General features: G+C 36.1%; 1 protein-coding gene across 1 annotated transcript in view; it reads right to left on the minus strand.

The window, feature by feature from the left end:
• The window catches only part of SLC1A1 (solute carrier family 1 member 1), a 52,851-nt gene that overhangs the window by 9,904 nt on the left and 28,811 nt on the right, over positions 1 to 14,136 (minus strand). Inside the window, exons 3-8 of the mRNA XM_052700944.1 lie at positions 12,926 to 13,018; positions 11,275 to 11,389; positions 9,238 to 9,280; positions 7,788 to 7,895; positions 5,093 to 5,277; positions 2,996 to 3,103 (exon numbers count right to left, since the gene is read on the minus strand). Coding sequence (XP_052556904.1) covers positions 2,996 to 3,103; positions 5,093 to 5,277; positions 7,788 to 7,895; positions 9,238 to 9,280; positions 11,275 to 11,389; positions 12,926 to 13,018 — 652 coding nt within the window. The remainder of the gene's footprint in view (positions 1 to 2,995; positions 3,104 to 5,092; positions 5,278 to 7,787; positions 7,896 to 9,237; positions 9,281 to 11,274; positions 11,390 to 12,925; positions 13,019 to 14,136) is intronic.

Raw genomic sequence — 14,136 nt, forward strand, 5'->3', positions numbered from 1 at the left:
CAAGAAGTTCATCTGAACATGAGGAAAAGCTACTGTGCAGGTAACCAAGCACTGGAAGGGAATGCCCAGAGAAGTTATGTAGTCTGCTTCCCTGCATATATTATTCAAAAGCTGTCTGGACACAATCCTGGATAACATGCTCTAGGGGACTCCACTTGAGAAGGGAGGTTTGACTAGTTGATCTCAAAGTTTCCTTCCAGTCTCAACTACTCTGTTATTCTGTGATAGTTCAGACACTACAAATGAAATACATATCACTCTACCATCTTTCATGTTGCAAGGTGCTGAAATACTGTCTTTTGAAACAATTACTTTTCATTATGAATTAATTCTGTTGATATGCAAAAGATCAAACTGTCCTCTTGGCTTTATACATTACTCAGGTTTATTTGCTTGGATATTGAGTGTGTCTTAATTCGTGAGTATTAACATTAGAGGTAAACAGCCTGCTACAAGTATATTTGAAATGAAATATACACAAAATGTTGTGCAATACTTTCTGTATTCCAGGGTCACAAATAATGGCAACATCAGCTCTTCTTGAAGATAAGTTATCATAGCATGGAAACACAATGCCCAGAATTGTGGATGTATGACCTTTGGTTTTTTATTCTGTCCTCACAAGATGTTCCTGTGAACAATACTATGTTGTAATAACACTTTATGATTTTAGAGTATTTGATAAAGACAGAAATATATCATGGTACTACCTGTTCTGCCAACATCAGGGAGTTAACAAAGCTGTAGCTATAGTATAGAAATCCTCAACTCCATAAAAAAACAAGCAAACAACAACAATCACATCACCTTGAAATCTAACTATGCATCCTGTATTCACGAAAGGGTTTATTCAGTGAAATGTAAATGAAAGCATACAATATGCATCAATAAAATTTTGCTAAAATGTTACAATATGAAACCTACTGATTCATACAGTGGTTCCCGAGAACCAGCTGAATTCTTCAGAACATAGAAAAACTATATAGGCATGAATGCTGTTGGGTGTCTTAACAAAACTGTTGATGAAAAACTTTTCAAGTAATATTTATTTCCAGAAACAAAAATTTCCAAACAAATGTACTTTTTAAATTTCAGATTCTCACTTTACTACTGCCAGCATGAACTTGGCATTACCCAAAGCAATGTTTGTGCATATTAGTTCCAATACTACAGATTATCATGAAGAAAAAAAAAAATTAGAAGTAATATTTATTTGCATGTATGAAATGCAACTGACAGCAAGAAGCAGAAGTTTTTGTTTCTCAGATTGACATACTTTACAGCACTCAAGAAATGTATCTGCCTGGCTGCTTTCAGATGAGACAAACAAACATGAGTTTGCTTGCTGTAGCTTCCTTGTTTTATTAATTCCTCAGATTAAGAGACCTTGGCAAATGCCTCCTACTTTGATTTTTCTCCTTTGTGACTGCTAACACATCCTGCTTATGACGCTGCTATGATAGAAAATTGATAGGCTGAAGATACTTAGTGGCCAACTGGAGCAAAGGCATTAGAGCAGGCAAGTCCAACCTGGGACCTGCAGGCTACATGCAGCTTATCACAGCCGTTCCTGGAGCTGCCCTTTGTCCTGCAACATCATGGCAGTGGCTCTTCCCCACTAAACAGCCTGGTACAGCCCCAAACACACACCCATTGTTCAGCAACAAGCAAACATTAAATGGAAACTTAAATAAAGCAGCATTATGTGTAACACGAACATAAATTGCACTCATTTCTGTAACAGTTTGGTAAAGTGGAGATTCAGTGATATTTTTAAAGCTTCCTAGGAAGTCGCACATCTCAACTGATTTTTCGAAATGCTGGCTTATGCTTAAATGTAAACACAACAACTTTGAATTAAATATTATTATCTAGCAGAAAATTAGGCAGAAAAGAGATCCTTCTTGATTTTTTAATGAATTTATTGAATTTAAGATTAATATATTCCTCTTCTCTTTCTTTGGTTGTCAGAAAGCTTGTGAACAACTTTTGAAGAAAATAGCATGCAGGAGATAGAAGCTACTGAACAACTTTGGATAGAGCTTCTAGACAAAACACAAATAAGTTACTGTATAGTGAAGGATACTGTATAGTGAAGGAATTATAGGAATGAATGCTAGGGCAATGAACCAAGGCAGCCTAGAATCTATGCTTCACTGAACTGAAAATAGCAATTTAAATACATTTGATTTATTGGGTCCGTAATAACTATTTATCTTTCCAAAGAGATTTTTTGTTGTTTTTTTGCAGTAATATTCTTCAGAGAATATAATGATCTAGTGTTACAATTTATATCATTTAAAGCAGTTAAGCTGCCCCTTCTCAATTTTCAAATCTGCAAATGTTTTCTGTCAGTGCCTCTGCCTACTATTGCTCTCCACAATCAGAGGTCTACAGAAAGAATAGCAAAGGTGTTTTGATGCTTGGCTACGTTATGCAGTTAACAACTGCTGGTTTTGCAGCTTCAACAGCTACTTTTGTGTTGAAAGATAAACTGACAGCATGATCTGTCAGTATCAGCAATCTGCTCTGTGTCAAGGTGAGAAGTGCTCAAAGTCCTTTGGGCTTAGCATAATTTACTGAGTATTGCATTCACAATGCATCTGTATAGGGAAGCAGAACTGACACACAGTGGATTCTGAGGTCCCATACTGATTCCCAACTTCATTCTGATATTCTTGTATGTTGAATAGCCTACAAAGCCCCTTTTTCCCAACTTCTAACTCTTTCCCAACTTCTAGTTTCTAAAATTGGAAACTTTTCTACTTTCAAAAATGCAATGACATAATCTATTCCAGCATCAAGGTGAGAAGATAAAATAATGAATACAACAATAGATAAAAAATACTCATTTTTAAAAACAAAACATGATTTTCACTGTCAGGAATTTTTGTATTTGACCTAGAAAACACCGGTTATTGTGGAAAATTAAACTGCAATCAACTGAATCCCCAAAATTGTATATATTTAATATCATTTTTAGAATATGACATACCCACTTAATACTGTAGCCATATAAAGACCCAGTTTACGAAAGATTTCCCAGTCCTCAACTTCTATTATCTTCCCAGCAATTAAAAACACAATACCAATTGGCATATACCTAGAGAGCAAAAATAGAACAATTAAAATTCTATTCTCAGAAATACTTCATGCTCATTAAATAATAATGTCTTGCGCAGTGTAACTTTTTAAAACAGTCTGAAGAATTTCCTCTGATACTGTATTATACATCTGATTTTACTTGCTTGAAACAAAATTATATTAGAGGTGAAGAAAAAATACTGAGAAAGAAGAAATTTAACTCTGTATATAGTCTGTCTGCATGGCATGGTGTCGCAGAATACACAGAAGTTGGGAAAAAGAGCGAGTTTTGTCCTACAGTAGAAAATGAGTGGTTTAACCTTATTTGAAAGTGGATGTTTTCAGGGCTGAAGCCAAAGTGCTCTCTGAAATCACAGAGATGTATAGGACTCTTGCTCTTCCAGGAGTTGTCCTATAGCACTAGAAGCCATGTGTGAATCACTTGCATAAGGGAATGATTTTAATATGTTGGGATAGCACATAATCAGTGTGTTTCCTGATGGAGGGCTTCTTTCCACAGTGAGTGCACAGAGCCACTTCTAGCAGTAATGAATAGCTGCATGGGCTGTGGCCTGCAACAGACAAAATCAAAGGCAAAATCAAAGGGCTTACACTAGCACCAGCTCTGCTTCATTTCTTTTAGCTCCACAGAGAAGGCTGTGACACAGACAAGATGAAAATTTCCAATTAATCTATAAATCTGTGAATTTATGAAAAATATATATTTAAAATTTTTAATTGCTAATTAATAAAAATATCTGTGCTTCACTTCATGAATGAAGTAGTACTTTCCCCCTGTAATGGGGGATGCAAATGTGGATTCCTGGTTTCTGCTAAGCTCCGAAAGGGTGAAAGCAGAACTAGTTCCTCACATTGTCAGTGTCCAAGGTTACTTTATTTACAGCAGCAGCTCCCATTCTAGAGACATACTATATATGTCTATAGCTACCAACTTGGGCACATGAAAAACAAAGGATAGTCAGCATATGGGGAGAAACCTTTATCTGTATCCTATGCTAACTCTAGAGCATTGTTAGTTGCACAGTGAGGCAGCCTGTTCCACAGAGCTTTAACTCAGTTGGGAACTGGATGAGCTATATAGCTCAGAGCAAACTGCAGAGATAGAACTACCTCTCTCTAAAGGTAGAAGTGTGCAGCTTAGCTTTCAATATGCTTACTGTTTTGCAGAAACTTCAGTGTGCTGGAATGGAGAGAAGATCCATGAAAGGAAGAGATCTGCTAAGTTACTTTCAGAGTGAAACAGGCAAGTATGAGCAGAGAACCATAGTAAAATAATGTGCTTGCATGTAGGATCAAAATCTGGAAAGAAGAGAGTGCTTTTATGATGCTCATCCTGTAATTGTGATCTGCTCAACAACTACTGTAGAGACACAAGTTTTGTTAATTGCTATGAAGTCCAATCAAATACTATCAGATGAGGTGCTGCACTTTTTTTATTATTATTATTTCTATCTGGGAACATTATGTGAGAATATTTTGAGAATGTTGTCTCACAAAGCCTACAAGTACAACGTAAATGATGCCAGCTGTATCTTGCATATCACTTCACATTTTGCTCAGTTGTGTGGCTTGTACATTAATTTATATTTCTAAATGAACTTAACTCCAAGAACAGTTACTCTGTGAACACAATAGGGAATAGTGTTCAAGACTGAAGAGGCCATGTTGGTACTGATTTACAGCCCTCCAATCATCAGCACAGATACACAGTCTTGATATGATCTTCCAGTGAGAATGTCTGAAAAATTTGTGTACTAGTGGCACTGTTCTTTTAGTATACAGTAAGTAGAAGCCTTGTTTCTAGTTTCCTGAAAAGGATCAAAATATGGAGAATGAAACTGCTTACCAGCCTTCCTTTAAAGCTGCTTGCTGTAAAGCACATATACAAAAGCAAACATGAAGTATAAGTCCACTCCTATATTTTCACTTAAAGACGAAATTCACTTAAATAAATTGTTAGAACATGCCAGTATGTCCTTGGACTTACCACATAATTATCTGAACTATCCTCATTGTAGCTTCATTCAGTGCATTGAAAAAATCCACTAGAACTTGTCCTTTGTCTCCCATTTTTCCAATAACCATTCCAAAAACAAGACAAAAGACGATCAAGCCAAGAACATTGATGCCATCAGAATACGCGCCCACGATCTTATATTCTTGAGTTTTATTCTATATATCAGATTCAAGGGAGAAAAGTTACAATCTGAAAACACTGAGTTTACTTTAAAGTATTCTTAGATGAAAACATAGTTAGACTTTTGAAAAGACATAGAGCTTTACCCCAATCACTCTACTCTGGGAGCCTTTAAAAGTTGTGTATTTTAGACCTATGCAGCAATCCAACCAAATCTTAGGTGAGAGTAAAGCAACTTTCTATAGACTTCCAACACAAATAGTAAGGTCTGGTATACTCAGTCATGCCTTCAATATATTCAAGACTTACTTCCTGCTATGGGGAACAAAACCCAACTGACAGAGAATCCCTGTGGTCACTTCCATGCAAGTCAAGGTCTTTTGCCCAGATTTATTAAAACAGTCAATTGTGTAAGAACTGGGATGATGCTGTGCACTTTTGCCTTCAGTTAGAAATCTATTTTTCAGCTGAAATCAGTGACACTGCATAATTTATAGAAGAATATAACATAAAAAACACACTACCTAGGTAGGCATTTGCACACTCCTCAGTTTGTGTAATATTCATATATGAAAGACAGAATTGCTTACTGCATTCAAAATTTAATTCATGTCCTTTCATATAGCCCATATTCTCATGATCTTAATACATATGAGATGAAATTTGGAAAAGGTACAGTAAAAAGAACATTGACCTGCTATTTTCCACAGTTCTATGTTTTCAGAATATTGAATTCCTTTCTTACTCTAATGTAATTAAAGGATTTACAAACTTTCAAAACCCATAAGCATTTCAGACCTCAAATCAGAAACTTGCTAGACATCTTCTTTACTTTCGTCTTTTTTTTATTCTTTCTAGAATAGCAAGCTATTACATAACAAATGTTTTCTACTTTTCATTTCACAAAATTTTATTATGATTTTCTGTTTATTTATTTATGGGATACTCAGTTACTTCACTGCTGCTTAAGCACACTGCTGATACATATGCAAACTTCCAATAATAAGTGTTTTCCTTAATTTCTCAGCAAATTGACAATTAATTTGCATATACATTTAATGGAGGATATAAATCCACTGTTTCCTTATATAATACACTAAACTTAATATTGCTTATTAACGAATGGAGTCCTCACGTTTTCTTAAGCCTACCTGAAAATCCTCAAAATTACCACTAGAATTTACTTCATGTTATGCCCTTCCTAAAATATATCTATGTACCATCACAGAATCACAGAATCAGAGAATGGCCAGGGTTGTAAGGGACCTCAGGGATCATGAATCTTCAACCCCCTGCCACATGCAGGGCCACCAACCTCCCCATTTAATACTAGACCAGGCTGCCCAGGGCTCCATCCAATCTGGCTTTGAACACATCCAAAGACGAGGCATCCACAACCTCTTTGGGTAGCCTGTTCCAGCACCTCACCACTCACTCTGCAAAGAATTTTCCCCTGACATCCAACCTAAATCTTACCTCCCTCAACTTAAATTTCCCCTTGTCCTGCTGTTGTCTATCCTTTCAAAGAGTTGATTCCCCTCCTGTTTGTAGGCTCCATTTAGGTAATGAAAGGCTGCAATGAGGTCACCCTGCAGCCTTCTTTTCTCCAGGCTGAATAAGCCCAGCTCCCTCAGCCTGTCTTCATAGGGGAGTTGCTCTAGCCCACTGATCATCTTTGTGGCTCTCCTCTGGACCCTCTCTCCACGTTTTTTGTACTGGGAGCTCCATACCTGGACACAGTACTCCAGATGGGGCCTCACAAGAGCAGAGTAGAGGAGGACAATCACCTCCCAGTCCCTGCTGGCCACCCCTCTTTGGTGGAGCCCAGGATACCATTTGCTTTCTGAGCCGCAAGGACACACTCCTGGCTCATGTTAAGTTTTTCATCCATCAAGATACCCAGGTCCTTCTCTGCAGGGCTGCTCTCAAGGATTGTTCCTTCCAGTCTGTATGGATGCCTGGGATTCCTCTGGCCCAAGTGCAAAACTCTGCACTTCGCCATGCTGAACCTCATCAGGTTCACCCGGACCCACCTTTCAAGCCTGTTGATGTCCCTCTGAATAGCATTCCTTCCTTCTACCATGTCAACCACATGTCAACCATGTCCTTACTTATCTCAATCACTAACTTCAATATCAGTACTTAAACTGATCTTCTAAAAAAGATGGAGATTGTCTTATACATGGTCTGATAAGGATAGGACAGGAAGGAACATTTTAAACCTAAAAGAAGGGAGATTAAGATTAGATATTAGGAGGATATTCTTTACTCACAGAATGGTGAAGCACTGGCACAGGCTGCCCAGGGAAGCTGTGGATGCCCCATCCCCGGAAATGTGGAAGGCCAGTTTGGATGAGTCCTGGGCAGTCTGATCTAGTGAATGGCAACTCTTCTCATGACAGGGGGGTTGTAACTGAACAGTCTTTAATACCCCTTCCAGCCCAAGCCATCCTGTAGTTCTATGATAACAATTACATCAGATTTAATCTATATTCTTCCTTCTCACTTCCCATATTACTATGAAATATAGCAATAAAAGTCGCACCTCCAAAACTTCTGCTGTCGTAGCAGTTGTAACAAGTTCTTCTGTAAATGTGGAGCCATTTTTATCCACACCAGTTGTATCTTCCACTTTTTCACGTTTGGTTTTGTACTGAAAAAGTTGTTTCAAAAACAAGAGGTGATTTAGAAATATGAGGAAACTGAAGAACAAACAAAGGCATAGCTGCCCACTAAAAATAAGGGGAAAATGAAGCAACCTGACATACACATACATTATTTCCCAATTAATGTGAGCCACCATTTTCTTTTTTCTTTGGATTTTGTGTATGAAACAAGTGATTCACAGTAATCTGCTGTAAATTTTGCTCTTCAGATTCCTAGGCATCTGGTGGATCTGCTGCAGTCTTGCAGGGGATAAGACATAGCTCCAGTCAAAGACAAAGCCTTTTTTTGCTGAGATGTAGTCTCATCAACATTCTTTCCAAGTATGGAAACTCTATGGAAACACTATGGAAACTCAGCCACTCTAGAACAGGTCTGTTGTGTTGATGCACCTGATTCAACCCACACTGCTTTCATCTTCTACACCAATGGAGCAGGTGTGATAGTCTCACTGTCTATAAAGGATGCTTACAGCATTCCACTATCAGGATAGTTACACCAATATTGCTATTATGTGGCCCATAAAAAGATGAACTACTTTTTTTTTTTTCTAAAAGGTTTAGTACAGGATTTTATAGCTCAGTGAGGCACAAGATTTGTCCTTAAAGTTGTTAACATATGAAATCATCTGCATGGAGAAGTTTTGTAAACTGGAAGACACTTAGTGTTGTGAGCAGAAGGACAGTTAATATAATTATCTGATGGGGAAGGCAAACTATCTCACATACAAACTTCAAGTAACTGGTAGGTAGCCACTAGGGAAAACAAAAAGGAAAAACAGAGATAATCACAAAACACAGTTGGATATGTTTATGGATTAAGATGACTGAATCTGAAGTAAGACTATACAGACAAGGGTTTCCTTTTTCATCTTCCAAATCTCACTGCTTCCAAAAGAGGTGTCTCCTTTCTCTCAAGATCAATCATCAGTTCTAGAAATGGACACTGCATGTGAGATAAAGTGGTGTGAGGGCTTAGTTACACAAATTTCATCAATAATAGAGAATTTTTAAGAAGAAGTAAATTCTCACAACATGGTTCTTGTAATTCTGCCCATCCCAGAATGGAAAAATATATTAACACAATGGCTGATTTCTGCATTCAAGTCCTAAAAAGGATATTTTTGCAAAGGTTGATCTGGAGCTGACAACAGATTTTTTATCATAATGGATACAAAACCAAGATGCCTTAAAAAAAGTATTTATATGGGAGACTAAGTTAATCCTGGCATTCTAAGAATTCTTGTATTACATAATTTTGGGAGACATAAAAGAAAAATTTGTAGTCAGCAACGAAAATTACAGTAACAAAAAAACGGTATTTAAACTTACCTGTTGAAAACAGGCCTGGACAAGATTTTCTGGGAACATATTCCTATTTTAAAAGTAGAGGTACTTTAACATTAGACTACAAACACTGCTTATCTAAATAAAATGATAAAATCTGCTGCTTGACAGATCAGATTGTGCTTCTTTACCCAGAGAAAAATGTAGCTTGCGCTGACAGATTCAATCCTGAAAAATCAAAGATTCAGGACTTCTAATGATCAGTCTGTTTCTGTACTTTGAATTTTTTGAGCTTATTTTTCAATATTTTATTTTTCTGCTTGCTAGCTACTACACTTTTTTTTTCTTTTTTTTTCTGCTGTGTCACCTCCACCAATTGTTCAAGGAATACAGGAGGCAGTTTGAAGTCTTTCAGGTGACTTGTAAAATGTATGTTGGATAAAAAGAATATGGAAGTACCACATATTTAATGTTCTATTGTAGTTTTGAAATCATAAATTAATCTAGATGATGAAAGATTTCCATTTGTTATTCCAACATCAATTTTTCACTGAAATGTAAGGAAATTAGATCAGAAGCAATGCAACCCAGTTGCATGCCTCCTTTCTGGTGCCCAATTTCAACATTCAAACAATTGCAGAAAACAGATGTTTATTGAATAACCAATCTGGTACAGAGAAAGTCCATTTCTATAATGCAGGAGATTTTTTTACGTCTTTTTAAGATCTTGTACAAACTCTTTGGCTTCATTTTTTAAGTTTTTAAAGTAAAATTTAATTGAAAGCAAGAGTAGTTTTTACAAGCTTGGGATTTTCACCAGTCTTTACATGATAGTTTGGATTTGGATCTTAAATCTGAATAATATGTAGAAAAAATAATCGTAATTCCCTTTAAACAGAATTTTAAATTTCAACTGTGACTTCTAATTTACAGTCTTACATTTGTTTAGTATAAATTGTAGTAAAAACCCAAAGTAGACTAAATTATGGTTCACTCTGCTTCTTGTTATAGAAGGATGTTTTTATGCAATGATTTTCATCAGTTCTTTTAACGTGCATGGACATATTAATGTGGAAGTTACTGATAACAGACTGCATTTGGTTTTCTTAAGCAGTTGATCACACAGCACACCAATTTATTCCTGCTGCAAATTATCACAAGGAATTAAGTGAACCTTCCAAGGAACTGCAGGATGAGATAGAACCTGAGACAACTGTGGATTGTCAGATGTGTGGCTATGGGATTGAGATCTGTTCATGCCATAGAGGTATACCTTGATCTGCACTGGGACATATGCACCAAAGGGCCACAAACATTTGCTATTAAATACGATTCTTTCAAGCCATGTACATACATACACCTATACATGGGTTTATACGTACATACAACAAATGTCGAACAACTGTGAATCTGGAATTGTATCTACAAATGTCAGTCACATTTCATGAAATTAAGAATGCTAAGGTCACTGTTAGATAGAATGCAGTTAATCTTACGTGATGGATTATGTAAAAATTCTAGAGAGTAGGAATAGTGATATAGAATAGAGAACAGAGGCAGTTGGAAAAAAAAAATCCTCAGAAACATTTGTGAGGAAACAGTGAGTACTTAGCCACTATTACTGTTCTTGTTGATTTTACCAAATTCCTTAAATAAATTAGAATTTGTTTAGTTCCAATCAATCCTGAAAATCTGCTCAAATCTTTTCCAGAGTTTTCTAGGGGATGCTTCACTCTAACCATTTTACATATCTATTATATACCAGGACATTACACAGAAAAGACTTGTGATAAAGTTCCCTTAGAAAATGTTGATGCGACATATTTTAACAAACCACTTGAAACTTGCTCTAAAATGTCAAACCTGCTAGCAAACAAGTTATTCTCTCCTTATTCATTCCAACATCATTGGAAAGCATGTTTATTGTATTATGCATTATGACTTTTTAATTATTATTTATTTATTATTTATTTATTATTTATATGCTTTTAATTATTATTATAGTAAACAATTTTACACACAATTACATTATTCCACACCCCAAAACATGGAAACAACAACCACAAAAAAAAAACAACTCACCTGATCAGATCCAGCATGGCATCAACAGTACTGACCTCCGGGGTGCTGCCCACTCTGTCTATTTCATCTGCTGTTTGAGGTACTCCAGGTTTAATGGTCACAACTAAGACAATCCCTACAGAAGGAGAAGTAGGGGAAGAGCTCACATTGCAAGCAGAGACAGTGGTGCCTCTTGCTAATGTAAAGCATCCTGTATAGCAAATTCTTCATGAGTTAAATTCATCAAATTCTATTTGTTTCAGTAAAACTAGTCTATAGCTAGTGATGTATAATGTATATACATCTATAATGTAACCTAAGAAACTTATGTTTTACTTTGAAGCAGAATAAAACAAAAATTTATTGGCAGAAAATGTTAGGTCTAACCTTGTGACTATAGAAATCAGGAACTAACTTTTAATTGACATTAGTGGCTTCATTTTAGGCATTTTACATGAAATACTAGTCTTTTCCAGATATACACTTTTTTTGTTTGTTTGTTTTTTAATCCAAACAAACAAAAAGTAAATCAAACTACTAAATCTCACTGCAGCAAGGACAAGGTATCTAGATGTCCTTCAGCAAGATACAAATATAAAATTTTCTAATAACAGCCGTAAATAAAAGCAGAATTTCATTTGTGTAAATTTGTACAGTAAAACAAGTAATATTTAACCTCTGGAGGTTGTTCAGTTTAATCCCTCTTCCAGGGCTGGCACAATTCCAAAGATCCATGTCAGTCTTTATTAAGCCTTCCTCACTGTGTATTCGTTTGTAATTTCCAGACAGATGAGATACTATCCTACCCAGTGACATATTATTCTCTATGAATGTAACATCAAGGAATGATTCAAGTCTAAATGTCTGTATCACATCAGTACATGATTTTTTTTCTATAGTTAAATATCACTTTGCAGACAACATACAATGCACATATTGTCCTTCAAATAACTATCCAACAGTTTATTTTCAGTAGGTGATAGTGTGATACCTGTGCACAGTATTCACTCAGAAAACAATGATAAGCCATAAGTGACATGGCAGCTGACAGCAGAGAGTTTAATTCTATTTGCTATTTAAAAACACAGCCTGAAGATGTCTAATTATGTAAATATATAAGATTTCAAGGCTTCTTGTAGGGAATGAACTTTCTGCAAGAGATACGGACTTCAGAGTTGTCAAGGTGGAGCCTGGAACTGGCAGAAAAGGTAACAACATTTTAAGAAGGGAACAGAGTGACAAGGACAGCAATATTTTCTCTCACTTTTTCAGGCAGAAAATACAGATACAGATAATACTTTCTTGCATGTGAGAATCTATCATATTGCTACTGAGGAAATTTACTTTGTAGTTAGGGAAGGCCTTAAAAAGGGCAAGATGTTCACTCCTATTTCCACTGCTGGTCACAGTTTACCTAACTAGACAGCTTTTAATCTTGCCTGAAATTAAAAGCAAAACTGCCTGCAATATACCTGTTGGATATGAACACAGTTCAACCATGAATAGCAGGACTAAATTTTCTGTGCATCTGGCTATAAGTGTGTATAATAATGTCTGCGTAATTCCTGTCTCTCCTCACCAGGCTGTCTTGGCAAATTAGTACTGTCACAGTACCATATACTTCTAGTTAGGCAATGCTGAGGATTTTAACATTATAACCTAATATTAGTACCTAATATTACAGCAATGACTGTAGTGCAGAAGTAATATACGACGGCTCGCAAACCAATCTTCCCTGAAACACTGGAATCCAAAGCAGCAACTCCTGAAAAAAGAACCACAAAACAAAATGATAAAAAATAGTCTAAGAAGAAATTCAATACTTTTGTGGAGGCTAAATTCTATTCAATAAATATTTCCTTATTCTAGATATTTCTTAACCGTTAATTGCCAGTTGCATTTCTGAAGAATCACTGTAACAGGCTTCTGCTTCTTAGCAGTGATTTACTGGATTTTTCTAGGAAAGTTAATGAGTATTTTCTGATTCCTTGATGTTGTTGAGGAATTAGACTTCTGTTTAACAAAATTACACTGCAATCTATTTGTCACTTAAATAATAAGTTCACTTTCATCAAATCTGTAATGTTTCAGCTTTAAAACTAAAGGCAGAAAGAAGGGAGCTGCTGAGGGCTGTTGTCACAGGCTGTTCAAACGCACACACAGACATACATGTCAGGCTTATTCCTAGCAGGTTTGCCTGTGTTAACAGGTTTAGTTACTTTTTTTTTTTTTTTCTAAGTTTCTTCTGCAGGCAGGCAGTACCCACTCTTCACTGGAAATTGAGGGCAGCTTTTGTTAAAGGAGGCAGGGAAAGTGCTGAGAAAGGTGTTGCTCTGTGGTCAGTTCAGCTTCTGGTAAAAAATATTATATAAGACTGCTTGGGAAATACCTTTTAATTGTTTAGAAGATTTACAGTACTGTCTGTAGGCATACAACTCAATAACCAGGGCAAAATGAGCATTCTGACTGTAAAACTTGACCGACTATAATCACACTAGTTAATAATTCACTACTATATTTTTATTACACATTTGTGATCCTTTTATATTTTTATGTTTATTGAGTCAGATTATCAAACACTGGCCATATTCTCTTTTATAGGAAAGCAAAAATACCATGAGGATATTTAGTCCCAGAAATGCATAACTTTGTGTTAAGAATGAAGTTTCAGAAGCTAGGGAGGAAAACACTGACAATTTCCAATGATAAACTTTCTGATCTTTGAGCTCAGAAGGGATTGCAGCAAGCATACTTTAACTGTGTGTTAAAACCTGTTTCAAAAGATATACTACAGCAGTAACAACTTGTGCCTAGAGCACTCATATAATGCCTTACTTGTATTGTTAATTGTTACTGAAAATGCAAACAACCCTGGGAGGGGAG

The sequence above is a fragment of the Tympanuchus pallidicinctus genome, unplaced genomic scaffold (genome assembly GCF_026119805.1).
Source record: "Tympanuchus pallidicinctus isolate F22 unplaced genomic scaffold, pur_lepc_1.0 scaffold4, whole genome shotgun sequence".
In the NCBI taxonomy this organism is placed as follows: Eukaryota; Metazoa; Chordata; class Aves; order Galliformes; family Phasianidae; genus Tympanuchus; species Tympanuchus pallidicinctus.